The sequence below is a fragment of the Crocodylus siamensis genome, chromosome 2 (genome assembly GCF_052110815.1).
Source record: "Crocodylus siamensis isolate JL-2025a chromosome 2, ASM5211081v1, whole genome shotgun sequence".
Lineage (NCBI taxonomy): Eukaryota > Metazoa > Chordata > Crocodylia > Crocodylidae > Crocodylus > Crocodylus siamensis.
In genome coordinates, this window is record NC_143396.1 from 138,189,077 (window position 1) to 138,209,209 (window position 20,133).

At 42.6% G+C, this 20,133-nt stretch overlaps 1 protein-coding gene across 3 annotated transcripts in view; it reads left to right on the forward strand.

The window, feature by feature from the left end:
- The window catches only part of BMP2K (BMP2 inducible kinase), a 135,957-nt gene that overhangs the window by 65,913 nt on the left and 49,911 nt on the right, over window positions 1-20,133 (forward strand). For 2 of the 3 annotated variants that reach the window (XM_090036908.1, XM_090036910.1), the window contains exons 8-13: window positions 754-857; window positions 3,963-4,042; window positions 6,042-6,202; window positions 8,266-8,447; window positions 10,588-10,680; window positions 13,628-13,803. In XM_090036908.1, coding sequence (XP_089893034.1) covers window positions 754-857; window positions 3,963-4,042; window positions 6,042-6,202; window positions 8,266-8,447; window positions 10,588-10,680; window positions 13,628-13,803 — 796 coding nt within the window. The remainder of the gene's footprint in view (window positions 1-753; window positions 858-3,962; window positions 4,043-6,041; window positions 6,203-8,265; window positions 8,448-10,587; window positions 10,681-13,627; window positions 13,804-20,133) is intronic. The other variant, XM_090036909.1, reaches the window with a different exon arrangement.

The window sequence follows — 20,133 nt, forward strand, 5'->3', positions numbered from 1 at the left end:
TAATATACTATTATGATATTACGTGTGTGTTTGTTCATTCAAGATTCTACTCCTATTTAAACATGAATTCCTATTCCTTGTTCTGCCTAAGACATGCACATTTATAGTTTCACAGGTGTGTGTGTGTGTGTGTACACATGCACATAAATATGTATGTGCAGAGCCACGAGTAGAAGTTCATGTTTAAAAAAGAGCAGAATTTTATAGCAGATTTGTATGTATATAATATGAACAATAGGTACTGTTGTCTTCAGCAAAAATCTTTTTTCTTTTATAATGTACCAGGTACTCATGAATTAAAGCTGTCAAAAGCAGGAGTTTGTCATAAGTATTGCAGGGATTCTTGGCTTTTTCAACCTTCTTTTCTCCTAACTCACCCCCCCCCAAAAAACCCCAACCAAACAAACCAAAACAAAAAAAACTTAACTGTTCCTTGAGCTCATGAAATAAATCTTTCAGAAGACAACAGCATGAGTAACCTCAAGATTTCTGCTTTATCTCCAGTTAATCTCTTGAGAGAAGGTATATAACAGATTTAAATTAAATTTCATAGAACACAGTAAAATTATGGCACATTATAATCCTTTCTGGATTTAAAATTAAAAATCATTGCAGATGTGTGAAACTATATTGCTATGAAGTTGCACTTAATTTCTCATCAGATTTTGGTTAAAGGTGGCTCTTGCACTATTTTGAAATGTGATCCCATACTCTATTTAAACAATATTTGAAAAATGTAATCTACTTTTACAGGGTACATGCTGGAACCTGAGCAAGAACGGAGACCTGATATCTTTCAAGTATCCTATTTTGCCTTTAAACTTGCCAAAAAGGATTGTCCGTTGTCCAATATTAATGTAAGTAGTCTTGTCTTTTCACTAGTCTTTGGTTGGTTTAATGTGTATCCCTCTATCATAAAGAAATTAGCAGCTACTCTCATCATGTAAGGACAAGCAAGGACATGTCCGTTAACTTTTTCTTAAAACTTAATCCCTGTGTTGAAAATTTTTGAGATAATACATTTCAAATCAGTTATGTGATTTGAATTCTTGATTTGCTAAACTGAAACAGAAACAAAAACTTCTTATCTTCTGGATAGCCTAGTAAAAGAGGTGGAATTGGAAATAGTTTCTGATAACATCTTAATATGCATCTTTATATTAAAGATATGTTTTTATAAGTGAATGATATTTTAACTCTTTTTATGCCACCTCATTCCACAGAATACTATATAGTACCGACAAAGGAAAATGCATAATCTGTGGTTTTCCTGCTCACCTAATTTATATTATTACCTGAACCTTATGTTGAAATATACCTATGCATTTTGGATGGAAAAGAAAAAAATAAATTAGATTATGAAGACTGTAATTATGGGCTCTTACAGTTATTCCTAAATGAGATGTTATAAACCCAGGAAATTGGTAAGGCTAAATTTGGAATAAAACTTAATATTCTTATATAATAAAGGACTTAGTTCATTTGTCTGTCTGTCCATAACACTCTTGGAGCACTCTGGTTAGTGAAACAACAGCTACTGGCTTCGTGTCCCCCCAGCCTTGGTCCTGCTTCTCGGAGGTGGTGGAGCACCACCATGGTGGGGGTGGGGGTGAGGGGGGGCGAGGCCAGCGGTGCTGGAGGCAGCAGCAGTGTGGGGTGCTGATGGAGAGGATGGCAAGGTATGCTCCTTCCCTCCCCCGCCCCCTCCCCCACTCCAGGGAGGCGACAGTGGCATGGATTGGTGGGTGGCAGCGCTCTGTCCCTGCCTGCTGCCCCACCCCCCCATTTTTCTTGACTGGCAATTGGCTAGTAGTATTATAAGGAAATAATTAGGTTGTCAGCATCTCTTAATTACATCCTGTTGTAATCATGGAGGGGCGGGGGTTAAAAAAAAAAAAAGGGAGTCATATGAATGTGTCTCTAAATATCTAATAAGGGCTTCAAACACTAAAATGTCAATTGAAAGGAAGTATTGTATTTGGCATCACTAGAGAGTAGAATTGAGTTATGTGGATCATACTATATATCATGTTTTAGATTTCTTAGGTTTAAATTTAGCTCCAGCTTCCCCTGAGGCTGTCATCAGGGAAAATAGTATGCCCTCCGTGCTGTGAGGAAGTAGAAGGCAGTGCTGTGTGGAGTTGTCAGTGGAATCTATCTTGGCTGTAAAGGGAAGATTCTGTCCTAACTGTCATTGGGAACAACTGCAGATGGCAGCTGTTTTGAAACCCTGTAATTTCATGGAGCTTCATAAAGAACAAAATACGTGGTGTTCTTAATTGAAAACATTTCCGTCAGTGGAAGCTGGAGAAACGTACGGCTACCTCCCCCGTCCCATACTTTAATCAATGTGTAAAAGTGTCTGTGAGTTTTACATATGTGGGAAGCTTAATGGAATACAGACTTCTCAAAATTAGGGCCAAAAAGGGGTGAGCATAAGTACTTACTTTTAAAAGGAAGTGGAGATGCACGTATTTTTTTGATGCAATAAAATATTTAAATCTGGTTCAAGTACAAAACGAGCCCCGATATAACCAAGGTTAACCACAATCTGTGGCTATCTCAATAATATACATACGATCCATCTCGTGCATTAAATTGTGAGTGTCACTGTTGGGCCCCACGTGTCAGATCTAGACTGTAGGCCTTTGTGAGCCAGACAACCTTTAAGTGGCAGTGTTAATTTCTTCCCGGCCTATTGAAGTTGTTTCAGCATAGCCCCCACCTCCCTCTTTTAACTTTACTGCTGATTCTGGTTGCTAGGATGACTAAAATCCCCTGATTTGAGGGGAGGAGGCAGAATGTCAGGGGTAGTGAGAGATAAGTAGTGTTGATTCCTTAGGTTCCAGAGCTACTCCCAAACACCAAACCTGCAGGATGTTTGATTCCCTTGCATTAAATTAAACTGGATTGTTGTGCATCCAAGAGCTGCCTCCTTTGTGGTCTGTCTGAATAGTACTCATATTTTCTTAAGTATTATTGGGAGCATCTACATGTACTTCTGTGGAGTAAAAAACTCTGCAGCATGGTGGTACTTGTAAATACAAGATGTGCAGTGTTTACCGCAGAGCTAATTAGTCTACTCCTCAGTTAATGTCTCATGTAGACATGCTGCCAACTGGGTAGTATTGATGGGCTTGGCTCCAACAATTACTACATGGGCAAAAAGCCTGAAGTTTTGTGTTTAGGGCTGAAGATTTGCCCAAGAGCCCTGAAATTAGTCAAGTATTGCTAAGATGTATATTCTTTCTTTATTAAAAATAAAAATCCAGAACCTTATCTTCATTGGTGATTCTTTGGTTTAGCAGTTGAAAGCTAATTTTAAAAATGTACACAGAATTTTTTTTCAAGACTCGAAATAAATCTTACGACATTGATTTGAAACATAATGCATATAGCAGTTGCTCATAATTTCATTTTTTTTTCAAAACAGCCAAAGCACTTTGGGCAGTATAATGCAGTTATAATTAACTGTTAGATTAAACTAGTTCATAAGTCTTCAAATAAGTGTTGAGTATCATAAAGAAAAAGCCTCAAACTTCATTCAAAAGTTAGGTTTCATAAAAATCTAAAGACCAAAGTAAATGTGTCCTTAAATTTTAAATTATTTAAAAGGAGGTATTTTTAAAACAGATATTCCCCTGAACTGCTTCCAACCCAAATATTTCAGCATTTTCCTTGTTACAGTGCACAGCAAAAACTAAATTACCTAGTGGATTTTTATTGATCAAAAGAGAAGGTGCAAAAATAAACTCAACTAGACATTTAAAATTTCAGCTTTGATAAACATGTTAAGTGTTTTAAACTTAATGATATGTTTTCATCTACAGCATTGTATCTGAGCCGTTATTGAAACTGTGAATTAAGAAACCCAGAGAAGTCCAAATATGTCTTCAATTTGTAATGATTTTTTTCTTTCAGGATTTTATTTTTTAATTTTATTCAAATTTATTTTTCCCAAGAATTCTTCTGTCCCTTCAACTCTTCCTGAACCCATGACAGCTAGTGAGGCAGCTGCTAGGAAAAGCCAAATAAAAGCCAGGTGAGTAAAGTGATGTAGAGCTTTGAAATCCTAATAAATCTGTTTTGTGTATCTGCATCTCTCATACCTTGTTTGATTAGTATACAGTAACTTACACTGATATTTTTTTTTTAGGCATCTGCTGAAGTTTTCTTTAGTATTTGGGAATGTCCATCTTTGGATATCAATATGCTTGTATTTTACTTGCACTATTTCTTCTTGCTGAAACATGAATGTATACAATGATTGGACCAAGAAGTCTATATGGAAAGAAACTGGAAAACATTAAATTTTTTAACAATTTTTTGAAACAGTCTGATTAAATTTCAGCTGACCTCCCTGAGACGGTGTTCAAGGTGGCTGCCAAGCGGACAAAAGGCATTATCACTTTTGTTTTTGCTGCTTTATACTATTTCAAAATTTAAATGGTTAAAACTGTTTTCAGGTCTTAATCTTTTCAAATTGTCAGGTATTCTATCTTACCTTATTTATTTTGGTGGAGGTCCAGTACACTATAATGGTCTGAGGCTTTTAATCTATGAGAGATTGTCAACAGACTTTTTTTCAAATTCAGGGTTTCAACTAGTCTGTATAAAGACTTGCATTCTCCATTGCCTGTGTTTCACTTTGTGACTACAATGGATGACTGGTATGTTATTCTGGGAGAGAATTAGAGAAACCCTGATTTCCCCCCCCCCGTTTTTTTTGGTTGTTTGTTTGTTTGATGTAAGAAAGTACAATAGAAAACTTTTGGAAGAAGAACCTATTCCGAAACTTGAAAAAGCAGAGACGTCACGATACAATTGTTTTCTGTGAAATTCACCTATGAATAGGTTGAAGTATGAATTATCTTTTTCTGGAAGCTTTCAGGCTCAAATGCCCTTCATCAGGTTCTGAGAAAATTTAATGATGGTAAAAAGTCCCCATAGGTAGGAAATAAACTTCATTTTTTGACAGAGTGAGCTGGAGATGGAAAATCTGTCCCTTTTGGTCCAAGAGAGTATCTCTGTGATTTGTTCTGAGTACTTGGACCACCACGGTTAGCAAATACATCCCTGAAACATGGAGGATGCTGAATTCCAGCCGATTTTGGATTTTAAACTTCATTGCAGTACAAGAAGAAAGATTTTTAAACCTCCATGCTTGCCATCTGACACTCCAGGGAAAGAATTGTACCTAATTTACACAACAAAGAGCAACTCAGAACGGCTTACAGAGACATTCTCATGGACCCAGAGTGACAGATTTTCTATCTTTAGCTCCCTCTGTGCAAAAATGAAATTTATTACCTACCTATGGGGACTTTTTATCATCTTTAATTTTCCCTGATGAAGGGCATTTGAGCCTGAAAGCTTGCAGAGAAAGTTTTTTTGCAATTTCCTAGTTGGTCTAATAAAAGGTATAATTTCTGAATGAGGAGTTATAGACGTTTGCATTTCATAATTGGGTGTTAACTTTTGAGGTTACTTGCTTATAAAATGTCTCTTGGGTGGCTTTGTAATTTAATTTTTTTTTTTGCTAAAAGATCAAAGGGGCAAACTCACAACTTGCAGTTTGACTTGAGTGATATGCATCTAGGTAATTTCTGAAAATAGGACTGTGGCTGCAAAGTCACCTTGGTGCTTCTGAGACTTTTTTCCTCATAATTTCAGAATACTGTACTGCTACAAGTGTTTAAAACAAACAAAAAAGACCCCACCCTCTCCAATTATTTTTGAAGGCCAGAAAGCCTCAAAATTCTACAGTGAACTGACCACCATGAAAGGGGAAGAGAAGATTCTGTAATTTTTTTAAACAATATTTTTTCCCTATTGCGGTTTTCAGTTTCTGTAAAGCTCTGTGTTGGCCATGGGCAGTTGCAATACAGTTCATTGAAACTCTTTTACAGAGTTATATTTATAAATGTATGTTGGTTGTAAGGGATAAGTAAACCATTTAAGTTAATCTCGATTAAATCTGCTCCTGTTTGAAAGTCAGTCATAATTAATGAATGGTCTCCTATGAACGTTTTTCTCTGTAGAATAACAGATGCCGTTGGACCAACAGAAACCTCAATTGCACCACGACAAAGACCAAAGGCTAATTCAAGCACTGCCACTTCTAGTGTGCTGGCGATCCAGAGTTCGGCAACACCAGTGAAGGTACCAGCTCCTGGTGAACTTGGTAACCGTATGCAAAAAGGTAAGTGACTCAAGTTAAATAAACTGCGGGAAAACAGTGAGAAGCTTGTCTTTATTTCTTGCTTGCTTCTTTTTTTGAATGCTAATTAGCATGACTTCATTGTTTTTTGGTTCTGAGCTCACATGTGCAGAGTTAAATCATGTGCTGCACAGTGCTGCTTTGTGCCTTCTAGAAGTTGTTGGATAAGAAGCAATTTGAAATTATAATCAAATGCATATTTTTCTCAAGGCTACTGCCCGGCAAGTAATTACCTAATAAAGGCTGCACAAAAAGAACTTGGTGGTCTTTGAGCACTTAGTTCAGTGTATTTGTAATGCATTGCAAATGTTTGTGTCAGTAGGCTATAAAGTCTATGAATAACAAACATTTTTTTAGATGTGCAAATTTATATTTCCTTAAACTAAAGAAGAGCTGTATTGCACCTGTATTGTGGGAGGCTCCAGTGTTTACCTTTTATGCATGGGTACTTTCTGCTTAATTCTCCAGTAGAGCTGAGGACAGACATTACATACAAACTGGTTTAAGTGATCAGAAACTGGTTTAAACCTGTAACAACAGATGAAAATGGCTGAAACTGGTTTGAGATACTCCTGCTTGAGTGTAGTATCAAACTTAAGTGATTTGGCTCAGACTGGTTTATGCAATCTGTCTCAGACCCCTTGCTGATTTTAAGATAAACCAGACTCCTCCAGGATCCTGGCATGCTCTCTGGGCTGGGCAGAGCTCTCAGCTCCGCAGCAGAGCTAGAACCTCCCCTCTGCTGTCTGGCTGGAGCTGTCAGACTGCAGGTACAGCAGGGTCTGGCTGGCTTCCCCCTGCTCTATTCCCCTGCCCTCGCTGCTCCCTGCTGAAGCAGGAATCCCCCTCTCCCTCCCCTCCCATCTCCCGCATCACAGACCCTAGACATATAGTATGCTAGCTAATGCCGAGAAATGTCTGCATGTACTTGTCTCCAGTTTCACTGGGGCAGGCAGACAGAACAGTGACCACTTAGGGCTTTTTGGAGCTAATCAATAGGTCAACTGGTAAGCTGTTTAAGAAGAGTTTGAACTAATAGAGCGAAGATGTTGTTTTGCTGATGGGGTGATAAACAGTATTATTGGCTCCCTGTTGTCTTGCTTGACTGTCGGTTTGCTGCAGACAGTATAAAGAAGCGGGGAGGGAGATTGAAAAGCTCCCTATCATCAACAAATGCATGCACTTCACACCCTATCTCTTTCCTCAGAGTGCTAGCAGGGGCCTGAGGTCTGGCAACACTCTCACCCCATGAGCAGCGAGAGCAGGAAAAAGCCTGGGATGGTCCAGGCAGACCTCCCTAAACAGAGCTCCTGCTAGGGCCTGGCCACGTTCCTCTTCCCCTCCCCTCCCCCCTGCAGCTCAGTTTTGTGGAAGGGAGGGCTGCTTTAGCACCCCTTGGCTTCTACCCTGAGCCTCTGCAGGCATTTGCCTGAATTTCCTCAGTCCAGACAGAATGTCTGTTTGGTTACAAACTGGTTCAGCCTAGCCAGGTTAGTCTAACCTGCAAAGCTTGAATCAGTTCAGGCTTAGGCTTTTTGAATGTCTGTCCCTAGCCCAGGTGTAGAGAATAATCCACAATGTCCAAATGCACATTGGTGTGGACAGGCACATTACATAATGCATAATACATACCATTACATTATGGTCAGAATGGTAAGAACAGAATAAAATAAATAGTATATTTAAGTATCAGGTGGTAATTTTATTGTCCTCACAAGTCCCAGAAGAGTCCAGTTGGAGCATATTCAGTAAAGCGTAGCCCTTGACCCAGTCTCCTAGGTGGCTTAGAAAGTATGGTCTTAGGAGCCAGGAGAGTTTTACATATGGCTAAGCTGGAGTCAGATTCAAGATTGAGAATCCTATGAGAGATGTTCAGAAAGGATTCTCATAAATTTAAACCTTCTCAAACTGTTGAAAAAAAGTTTGTAGTACTACTAGTAGTTTACAGTAAGAGTGCTAAAGTAAAAATGCAGCTGTTACCAGCATGTTTTATGCTACTGGATTTCATAAACGAATGAGTTAATGTAATATTAAAAAAATATTAGGAACCATGCAACCTGGAAATGGACAAGATGTCTTGTTGTCCCAAGGGACCAGTCAGCACCCTTCTCAACAAAATAGAGTATTGCAGCAATTGCAGCAGGGGGATTGGAGATTACAACAACTGCACCATTTACAGCACCAGCAGCAACAGCAGCAACTACTTCAAGATGCTTACATGCAACAGGTATGTGCTGATCTTACTGAAGAAAAATCCAGTTTTAAAAATAGTTAAATGCATGAAGCAAGGCCACTTTAAAATCTATATTTTAGTTATGAAAAATATTTTTTCTGCTGACGTGCAGGCTGTCACTTTTTTTCCAGGCAGAAACAAAGGTCTGTCTTCCCCTCCCGTGCCCTTTATCTGTTGCATATGTGGCATTCCTGTGCGTAAGAACTATAATGTTTACCTTATTGGCAAGTTACATTTTTAATATGCTAAATAGATGCTTTTTTGTCTTGGTACTTTAACTTTTATTCTGCCTGACTTCTTCTGAATTTAATTCTTGTTGGCAGTGGTTGTCAGGAATAGCTGGTTCTTTTAAGATGCCATATCTGCAGGATTCTCACTCTTTTTGGTCTTGCCTCCTTATTAGTGTGACTCTTTTAAGTTTTCTGATTATAGAGGACAGTGTCTTTAAGAGCATGAGCTGTGTTCTGTTATAGTTGGTGTGCACCATTTCCTGTTACTAGCATTCGCTTAAAAACATTCTGATACTTTTTGGCCTATGGCCAGTCAAGGTGAACTCCCCTTTTGAATTGTAAGGTTTCAGCTCTTCTGTTGACTCTGTGTGTTCTTATCCTACATATGCAGACTTAGTCTGTCAAGTATGAGTGCCTGAATTGCTGAAGAGAATTACATTATTTTATGGGGATACTTTTTTACTGGACCAACTATGTAGTTAGGTTAAAATTAGATAAGCTTTCTGATCTAGACGTTGTTTGTCAGGACCTGGATACATAGTCGGTCCAACCAAAGATACCACCCTCAGAAATCCTTTCCTCTCTCATAATTTCTGGACTTCTGTGGGTACAACATCACTCTCACACTATCATTATTTTATGCTTCTGTGGTGTGCTTAAAATGGTGCTGTAAATAAAAACATGACATAATTTAAAAGGGAATTTAACAGTAAGCGGGTTTAACGGATCTTCTGGACCCATAATATTTTTCTTCTGCTTTGTGAAGTACTCAATTGAATTCTCATTTAAATGTTTACTTTAAAATAGTTTAGATACTTGCCAACATTTTAAATCTTGTACCAGAGTGATCAACTTAATGCAGGGGTATCAAACATGGCCTACAGCCTGAATCTAGCCCATGGAGCCCTATGATTTTGTTCATGGGTCTGAGACCACCCCTGCAGCCAGTTTGGTGTGCAGGCTGAACTCAGTGTCATGCAAGCTGCATGCAGCAGAGAGGGCCAGCATGGGGCATGTATCCTGCCTTTCCACATCTGCCCTATGTTCTTGTGCTGGCACAGCCTGATTTGGACTGGCCCTGATACCAGCAAGCAGGGTCAGTCCAGCAGGTGCCCTATGCAGTGTGCACCCCTTGCTGGCCCAGTGTACCATGTGGAGCAGGACCAGTGCATTCTGAATGTGGCACATGGGGTTGGACTGACTGCATGAACTGTGTGTGGCATGGGGCTGACACAGCCTGTGCTGCATGTGGTGGCCTGCAGACAAGCCCAGCAACCCGTCTCTGGCCTGTAAGGCTGTATGAGTTTGACGTGCCTATTTTAATGTGTTGATTTTAGTAGTGACTTTATTTTTCTTTAATTGTAACTTTTTCACTGACAATGCTGCTGATGTGTACATGCACATGCATTTATTTGAAACTGAATAGGAATATTTGACTCATAGGCCACATCTACACATGTGCAGATGTTTGGTTCCCCAGGGACAACTAGCAGCAGGACACCTTGTGCCACTGCTAGTTGTCTCCAGGGAACGCCTGTGCCAAGTGTCCTCTGTTACGTGGCAGGTTACCTTGGATGGTGTAAGGGTGGCTGGCCCCAGCAGCCTTACCCGAGGGCCACCTGGGGCTGCAGCAGTGTCAATCCTGCTGCTTGGAGCAGGCCAAAGCGTGGCTCCAGTTTTGAGCTGAGTGTGCTGCCCTGGTTTGCGCTGCTCCACTTTTTTTACGCAGGTTTTCTTGATCCCTGGATATTCAGGGTAAACAAAAAACCCCTACATTGCTACCTTGCAGTGTGGGGAACAGCTGCATGTGTGGTATCTAGCGCCACAGACACTGCTCATTTGAATGTGGCCATAGAGAGTTTTTTTGGTTACTTTTTCAGAGCTCTTTTTCTTTCCAAATATAGTATCAAGCAATGCACCAGCAGATGGTCCAGCAGCAGCTCTTGATGCAATCTGTATACCAGCAGCAGTCTTCTCAGTCCCATTATCCTGCCATGGTATGTCGTATCTGGATGCAAGATTACCCTGATTTAGATGGTTCATTATAAGGGCTAATTAGTACTTCTATTGAGTGAGTATACGGCCTGCACTAGACACCTTAAATATTGAGAAGAGGAACATTTTAATGTGACATTCTATATGCTTCAGTTTTCAGTATTAACAACATAATATGATTCTTTATCTGTTAGCTGGTTTTCATAATTCAATTCAAAGAAAATATGTTGTTTATTTTTTAATACAAACAAAGCAGATTGCTCTAAAGTATTTTCAGTTATTTACTAGCTTCACCAATATTTATTGTCACTAGAACATCTGAGTGTGTTAGTTTCATCATGTAAAAAGTGGATACATTTCTCACTGCCTTTTCCCCCCAGTATTTCTGTTAGAAGTTTTACTTTTTTAATCCAATGTGTTCAAAAATGGTTTCATAAAACTAGGTTCCTGAGCGGCTTGAGTCTTGGAGTGTTGAGTACATAACAGTTTTATTTCAAACTTGTTGAATTGGTTGTTGCTGCAGTGATTTAAACAACTGAACAATACTTCTGTGGCTGCTGTATTTGTATATACATTTATATAAACCAGTTGTCTGTTTTTGTGTCTGTGTTCCTGTCTTTGGTGTTAAAGGAATAGAAAATAAAGTCAATACAGTAGCCACTATTTTAAAATACTTGATTTTGGTTTTGTGTATAAATATTAAAGTATACCTTAACACTTTCCTTAGTTTTACCTTTACAGGTAAAAATGTTAACAGTTGTGGTGGAGTTAAAATAATTTTTAGAACTTTTACTTTCTTAATAGTGTTAAACTGATTGCTTTCAGCATGCCATTATGCCAGGAATTCAAAACCTTTTTGGATTTGAGGCACGCCTCCTTAACTTTGCAAATTGAGTGACATTCAGTTTTAAAAAACAAATGTTATATATTATAGGCTGCTTGCAGATGTTTAAAAAAAAAAAAACCCAACAAAAAAACCCCTGCGCTTTACTGGAAGAAGCAGCGCTATACTTCAGCCTGGTTCTGCAGCATCTGTATAGATCAGGCACTTTAGCGAGGATTTTTGGTACTTTTAGCTAAAGCTGATTTAATCTTTACAGACTTTGGGTGAGCCAGGTCTAACTAAGGTCTTGGCATGTGCGTGGCTTGGAGTGGGGATACACTGAGTTTTAAAGTGCCATTTTTGTTGTTTTTAATGTCTGCAAGCAGGCATAGTGCTTACCTCCTTACACGGGCTGGGCAGTAGAGGTGGAGGGGAATGGTCCAGACTGTGACGGGTCTGAACCTGGAGTAGCTACCTAGCTTGCCTGATTATCTCCTTGCACCCCACTGACACCCTTCAAAGATCTGGCAGGATCTCAGGGTGCCCTGGCACCTTGGTTGAGAATCACTGCACTGTGCAGCAGTTTATTTTCTTGTTTTACTTTTTGTTTGCTCATTAATAAGAAAGTGTTCTGGCCCAGATTCTACCTTGCCTAATTAGCATCTAAAGTCCTCCCCAAATAAGGGTTTTGGGCTCAGGAGAGCAATCTATTTTTCCTAGGAAGGCATATTGCTCTTCATTCTCTTAATAGACAGCCTAGTATGTTTCCAGTGGCTGATACTGCCCTGCCTTGCAGGTGCACACATCTCTCCCGTGCCCTGTGTACAGCATTAGATGTCTTCATCATGGTAGGATCTAGCTGCCTCAGAGCAATATGTTCATCTGAACTACCGGTAGGAGAAAGAAGAGGGCCTTCATCCTTTTTTTTTCCTCAGTGGCCAAGAGCAGTGGTGTTCAACCTTTTTCTTGGTGGGCCAGATGAGCAGTGGCCCTGACCTGGTGCCTGGGGTGAGCATGATGGGGCCTCATCCAGCCACACGGAGGGCTGGGGGGTAGCCTGGTCTGATCCAGTCCTGTAGGGGAGTTAGGAGTAGGGGGTGGAAGGGGCATGGCGAAGCCCCATGGAGGGGAGTGGGTCTGGTCCAGCCCCAATAACAGCTATATGGGGAGAAGAGTGCATGGCTGAATTCCATGCAGTTGCGGGGAGGAGGGGGAAGGTGGTGGAGGGGGCATGGCCCAGCCCCAACCCCAATCCAGTGGCATGGAGAAGGGGGCCTGGCCTGGCCTGGATCTGGCTGTGCTGGCAGAGAGAGGGTAGGGAAATTTGGCAGTGGGGGAAGGTGGCCATTGCTCCCCACTGCCAAATTTCCCAACCTGTGGGGAATCCCATGGGCTAGGTGCAATGTTTCCGTAGACCACATTTGGCTCACAGGTCAGAGGTTTAGCACCCCTGGCCTAGAGGTTAGTGTGCTTGCTCAGGAAGTGGAAGGACCTGGATAGCCAGTGGAAGTTTAAAGCATCATCTTCTACTTCTGAGGAGAGTGCCCTAACAACCAGACTGTGAGCAGAACAGGGCTGAGAGCATCCTGTCTTTTCTGTAGAAGTGGGCCCCTGGGTAATAAAAGATTTGTAAGGCCAGAAGGAGAACAAATAACACGTGTTGTAAATATTTTACCCGTTACTGTTTGGCAGTCGCTTGGAAAGGAGCGAGTTTGGGATTCTGGCTCCTCCCTGCTTCCAGTGCTGTTTATACATTCATGTCATAGCATTGTAATGGCTGCTTTATGCTGCTGTGATATCCTCAGTGAAATGAGTGTCGGCTTTCCACAGGTTAATGGTAACAATGGAAGCATTATATTTATAGCCTTGTCTTACAACTCATACATTTCAGTGACTGATTTATTAATTCTGTTAATAAAACCAGTACTCTGATAGTGGCTTTCTGAAGTTTCAGCAGGAATGTGCATGTGCGTGAATACGTGGCACACACACACGTGACTTGGATGTTTTTGTTGAACTTTTATGTAAAATTTATGGTAAAACAGGTCAAAATGTTAACCTTTTTAAATTAAATCAAAGTGGTTTGCTAGTGACCATAATAGTAACTTCATAATGATCTTCCTCAGGTGCAGCAGTACCAGCAAGCTCTCTTACAGCAACAGATCCTTGCACAGCAACAGCAGTCGCAGTCCCCTGAATATCTTACCTCTCCTCAAGAATTTTCACCAGCCTTAATCTCCTACTCGACATCTCTTCCAACCTGTGTTGGAGCAGCGATGGATTCCCCTTACACTGCCAGTAGGCAAGTAACTTGTCAGTACAGGAGTCCTAATCATGTCAAAGTCCTGTTGTGATAGCCACTGTTCATGTTTGTAGTTTCTTTCTCAAAGACTGTTTCCTTTACCATTCATAAACTTGTTTAAAATATGCCACAGTCTCCACACAACTTGATCCTATCTCTGTAGGAGATACAAATTCTCTAATTTTAATGAGAGAATCCCACACTGAAAGAATATATTTATATTCTTTAGGATCCCACGCTGAAAGAATATATTTCCTGTTCCTGATAGTTTTTGGAAGAACTGTATTTTTAGGAGCTGATTGCTGATGACATCTGCCTTGGAAGGTTGGGACTGAGTTGTTTGTGTAGCGAGTTCATAAAAAAGAACCTGATACTGTTTTCCACTCTGCCATTACTTTTTTCCAGACTAGATTTGAAATTTTTCAGATGCTGCTTTGTAGATGTCATGCATGGGTTTATCAGATGTTACATTTGCACCCCATAATCAGTTGATGTTTGAGACCTGAAATATGCAATCTGTAACACAAACTTGACTACTTTGGTTTCTCCTGCTAAATTTCTCATTATAATGACATAGTTCAAAAAATGTGAAGGTTATGATTAGTCGTTTAGTATTAAGTTCATGGGAGACTGGTGCCGCCTTAGGGGGCCATGTGCTCCCCCTGTGACCAGTCCTGCTGACTGTGGGTGTCCTCCCCTGGCCAGTCTCGCTGCCCCTTGCAGCTGATCCTGCTGCCTGGGGGTGCCTTAAGTGGCAAGTGTGGCTGGACAGGGGGTGCATGTGCACCCCCCACATATCTCCACTGATTAAGTTTCAGTTGGGCAACTTAAGTTATTTACTGTTGGTCTTCAGACTTCATATCTTGCCAGAAATACGTTAATTTACACCATGTTGCATGAATGAAATTAATTTGGGTATAGTGACAGCTGCTCAGAAGTGTCCAAAGTGATAAAGCTCTAAATCTATGCCAGTGGGGAAGGAGCTGAAATGTGTTGATATCCTTGGAAGAAACAGCTGTGTAGACTGGCATAGGTTCTGTATAAAGTACCACAGTAGCTCTGAGGAGAATTAATGCAATCCTTGAACATCATTTTCCAGAGCCTTGCTACAAGCAACAAAAAACATTGTTACAGCAGTTACACTGAAAGCATGAAGTGTATGCATTTTTTGCAGATGTCTGGTATTCCACATGAGGTCCAAATAACTATTATTTACCATTTGAAGTGTCATTCTTAGCTTAAAAGTACAGGATCTTTCACTGTCCTTAGAGTTGTGTGCCACGTTGATCATTGGTGTAAATCCTTCTTCATTTAAAGAAACAAGCCAGCTCTTTCAACCTTGTTACCTACCTGGCTTATTAGACCTACCAAACTTCTAAGAAGCAATCAGGATGCATCTTTCCCTATCTGAGGTTACCCTTTCATTTCTGTTACCAATCAACAGGTCAGAAGTCTGGTCCTTTCAAGAAGTGTTCTAGACCCAGCTTCATTCTCTTTCCATTCTCTGCACCTCCTAAAGAAATTCTTAGTGCTTCGGGCTTTCCAGCAAATGAATATTACAATGCATCAGTGGGCCCTGAAGGCTATCTGGACTGGAGTTTGATTCAGAGGAGATTTGGCCTGATTTGGCAGCTGAATCTCTGAATCCGAATCGAATTGAGAAGCCCATTAAAAGCTCTGAATTGAATCAAAGTCTCCAAATTGATTCAGAAAAGATTCAGAGATTTGGAAGACAGACATGTAGGAAACAAACTGAGACTAGAGGGGTGGGGGGAGAATGCTCTGATATTGACATCTGTAGCTGGCGTGTGCCTCTGATCTTTCTCTGAGTTTCCTTCCAATCACAGTGCTCTGGGGGAGGGATGTAGAAACAGCATATGAGGCTGTGTACGAACTCATTTGTGCGCCTTTTGTGAGTGATCTGTCTCTCTGTTGTAGCAGCAATGTCTGAAGGGCTCTGGCTTAGTAAGTAGTTTCTTGCCATCAAGTTCTATCCAATCTTTTCCTATTTACCCTTGCCCCCCACCCCCAAAAAAAAAAATCTGTGTTTTCCCTGACAGCGTGTCATCACTGTGTAGGAAAGCACAACATATATTACACGTGCACACGCACATCTGCACATGCATAAATTTTGCAGCACACCATGAAGCAAGCTGGAAAGACCAGGTGCCAGGTTTTCTGGCAGGAGAGGGAGAGGAGACGGAGGAAGACCTGCAAGTTTCCTTGTCCCTCCCCCCTCCCAAACGCACCCTCTTTCCTGACAGTGAGGAGTCATCTGCTGCTAGTGGGAGCAAGGAGGTGGGAGCTGTGTCTGCACCTGCAGTACTACCAATAACACAAAGAAACACAATCAGCAGCAGCATGACATTCTCCATTCCAGTTTCAGTTGCCAGCGTGAGCCTCCCAGTACCAGAGGAAGAGTTGGATCTGGAAGCAGGGAGCTGAATGCCATAGCCAAGGAAATTCGAAGGAGGAGGAATCTGAATTTGTGCTCCACACCCCTCAAAATTCCCTTGGAGGCAGCTTTCCTTTTCTGGAAGCCACCTTGGAGGAGGTTTTGGGGGCAGGTGGCTCAGCTCCTCCTGTTGTTGTGCCTCTGCCTGCTGAGGAGGGGGATAAGGCAGGAGCCCCAGCCTCAAGCCAGAAGCAGGTGGGTAGTGTAGTTTGGGATCTTTTGAGGTGGCAGATGATCCCAAGTATGCTACCTGCCAGCACTGCTAAAAGCTGATCAGCTGGGGCAAGGACAAGAAACATTTCACCACCACAGCGGTGCTGCTGCATCTCAGGAGGCAGCACCCCCTTGCTTGTGTTCCTCCTCAGCCTGGTACCAGTGGGAATATGCCCAAAAAGAAAGTCCCCCTCTTGTTCCAAAGCCCCCATCCCCAAGAAGCAGAGGCAGGCAACCCTGGACCAGTGGGGAAAAGGTGGGGACAAAAGGAGGTGTGATCTGAAGGTGAGCTAAGTCACCCAGAACACTGGGGAGATGCTTGCTCTGGATGGCCAGCCCTTCTCCTCTGAGTGGCCAGGGTTCAGGTGGCTCATGGTGCTTGTGGCCTCCTCATACTGTGTGCCCGCACGCACCACCTTTAGCAGGCCGGTGGTGCCCTCCCTGTATGCGGGGAGTACTTGAGGGAGGAACTGTGGAAGGCAGGGCTGCAAGTAGCTTTGTACTTCACCTTGGATATCTGAAGCAGCCGAGGTGGAGATCATGCCTGCTGCTCCCTCACAGGGCACTGGTACGGTCAGTCAGTCTGTGTCGGTGGGCTCTCCTTCAAGCGGAGGTGATGGATGAGTCCCAAACTGCAAGGGAGAACATAGTGGCCATGAACTATATGGTGCAGGGGTGGTTCTTCAGGCGGGCCAAGCTCACCCATGGGTTCATGGTCACTAACAGTGGGGTCAATATGGTCAAGGTGGCGCGTGATGCCAACTTTGTTGGCATCTGCTGTGTGGCACACAAGTTCTACCTCATACAGATGTCTTGGAGGGGGACAGGGCTCCCAGCGATGGCTGGTCGTGGTAGTGATGGCACCAGCTCATTTCGAAATGCAGGAAGGTGGTGGGCTACTTCCATGGGAGCATCAACAGGGGCAAGATGCTGTGGGAGAAACAGGCAGAGCTGAGCATCCTGCAGCACAAAGTCATGCAGGATGTGGAGACTCAGTGGAACTTGCTATACCTGATGCTGGAAAGACTGATTGAGCAACAGATAGCAATTCATGAGATGGCTTTGCTTGGGGAGATTGGGATCAGCAGCCCCCTTAACAAAACTGAGTGGGATACTATCTCCCAGATATTGGTGGTCCTCAAGCCATTCCTCGAGGCCACTGAGATCCTCAGCGCTGGCAATGCCCTCTTTAGCCAGGTGATCCCCATAGTGAAGGAGCTTTAGAATGAAATGGAGAAGTTCCAGGGGATCAATGTTCCTGGCTGGGGCAAGCTGTTTTCACCAGAGATGCAGGCGCTGGTGAAACAGCTGAAAGAGGGCATCAAAAAATGGCTGGGTTGGTTGCAGTCCAGTACGATCCACGTGCTGGCGACCATGTGCGACCTGAGGTTGAAGGGGAGCATCTTCAGCAGTAAAACCCTTGATCACTGGATAGAGGTGCTGGTGAACAGTCAGGCAGAAAGGCAGAGGTGGGGGGACGTGGAAGAGGGGGAACCACTGTCCTGTGCCAGCACTCTAAGCACCAGACAATCTCCTTCATCACAGCTGCTGCGGATGTGGGCTAAGGCCTTGGTTTCAGTGTTGGGGTCCAGAGGTACCAGGTGTCTGGTAGATTGCGTGGAGGCTTCAGTGACTACATATCTTGCTGAGGACGTGGAGCCACTGTAATGTGACTCCTTGGCCTATTGGGCAACCCACAGCCAGATGTGGTAGGATCTGGCCACGGTTGCCCGGAAACACCTGTCCTGTCCACCAACCAGCGTTCCAAGCGAGAGGGTTTTCAGTATTGCTGGGGATGTTGTGACACCCCACTGCACTTCCTTGGATCCTGATTTGGTGGAGCAGCTGGTGTTCTTGAAGGTGAACCTCCTGCTGCTTGGGTTCCCCAAGCTCCTTGTGCAGATGAAGTGAGTGCCACCCTCTTCACTCTGCACATATTTCCTTTCTTTAGTTGCTTTTACAACCATGTAATGCCCCACTCTCAGAGCTGAAGGCAGTGGTTCAGTTTTTCACCAGCCAAGAGGGGAAGAACATCTCCCTGCTGAGCTCCTGTGCCAGGACAGATTTGGAGGTCAGGGCTGGGGCTATGGTGAACAAGGAGATCCTAGGTCCTGGGCATGACCTAAAACTGCACTCTGCCAGGGTAGGAAGGCCTGGTGGGACTAGTGTTGGCACGGCAGCCGCAGGAAATGCCAGGACCGCAAACCTCCTTGGTGAAAGGTTGGGTGGGAGACACCTGATAACTGTTACCAGATTTGCCCGCTACTTTGGGGTGTGCTCATTTATTAGGGCTAGGGTCTTGGTAATTCTATCAATGTGCTGCTTGTGTTACTTGTGTTTCTATACGGAGCTGTATCTCTCCTTTCTGCAAGCCCTCACCCTCCAATGGAGCTATCTTGCAGGATTCAGTTCAGTGGGGCTGGGTTCCTCCAGTCCCCAAATCAGTCATACACACAAACACACAGATTAACGTGACACGTCTGACCTGGCCGGATTGATCAGCATGGACAGGCTGACACCCTCATATGCCAAGAATCAGTTCATCAGAGTAACAATAAACTGCAGTCAGACACAGGCACACAGTTAAACAGAATACCTCTGAATCTGGCTGGGTGTCCAGATGACACACCCTCATGGGCCAGCATTCAGTTAGTTCATCAGGGCACGTCTGAGTCAAACTGGGTCAATCAGCCTGTACAAGCTGATCCCCTTATGTGTTTCGAACTCAGCACGTCCCAATCTTTTAGTTTCTTGATGAGTAGACCCCACAGTATTTCTGGGCTTCACAGGGATCTTTAGCTTAGGTAAGAGGGGCGTTGCAAGTGGGGAAAGAGAAGTAAAGAAGGCAAAATATACCCAGTTACCACCAGTTTGACTATAAAAGTTATTTATTGTTAAGTAGATAAAATATATATTGACACTAGTAGTGATAGACATGCAAAGGAAAAATAAACACAAACAGTCACAGTATACCCTGGTTTCACTAAGTATTTGGGGAAACTTAGCTCAAGCTTAACTAATACAGTTCAAGTTCAGAAATGTATGCTTAGAGGGAGAGAAGAGAAAAGAGAGAGAGAGAGCTGGGATCTCACCAGTCCAAGGCATTCGGGTTGCAGAGCTGACAGGTTAAAGTTTTCAGCACGATCCTTGAAGGGAGATGATCTTCCTCCTGCAGCCTCTCCAGAAGAAAGTGAGTGGTGTCAGCACCCCCACTGCTGCTTCTTTTACAGATTTTTATACCCTCAGTTTAGTTTCTTTCAAGCATTGTCAATATTGTAAATCAAATTGTCTTGACATTTTTATGGATAGCAGATATCTCTCTTGGCATTTTTAGAAACACCCTTTTTATTGACAAGGGATTTTTGGATTTTTGCTTGCTGTGAACAAGCCTCAGCTTAGCATGACTTTTTAGATCTTACTATAGTCTTTTAACAGACTTAAGGCAATTATTGGAGTGTTCATAACCTGTTGTGGAGATGACTTCCACCAGTCGTCTCGGGAAAAGTATGACAACACTTGTGGTCAGGGCTCCAACGGGCTGGATGCTGTGATGAACCCTGTACCATTGTTCAAATGTTGCCCATACCCCCTCTGACTCGGTCTGTTGCCTCAGCATTCCCTAACCCGGCAACCGAGTTTTAGTCAATTAAGTTTACGTTGGC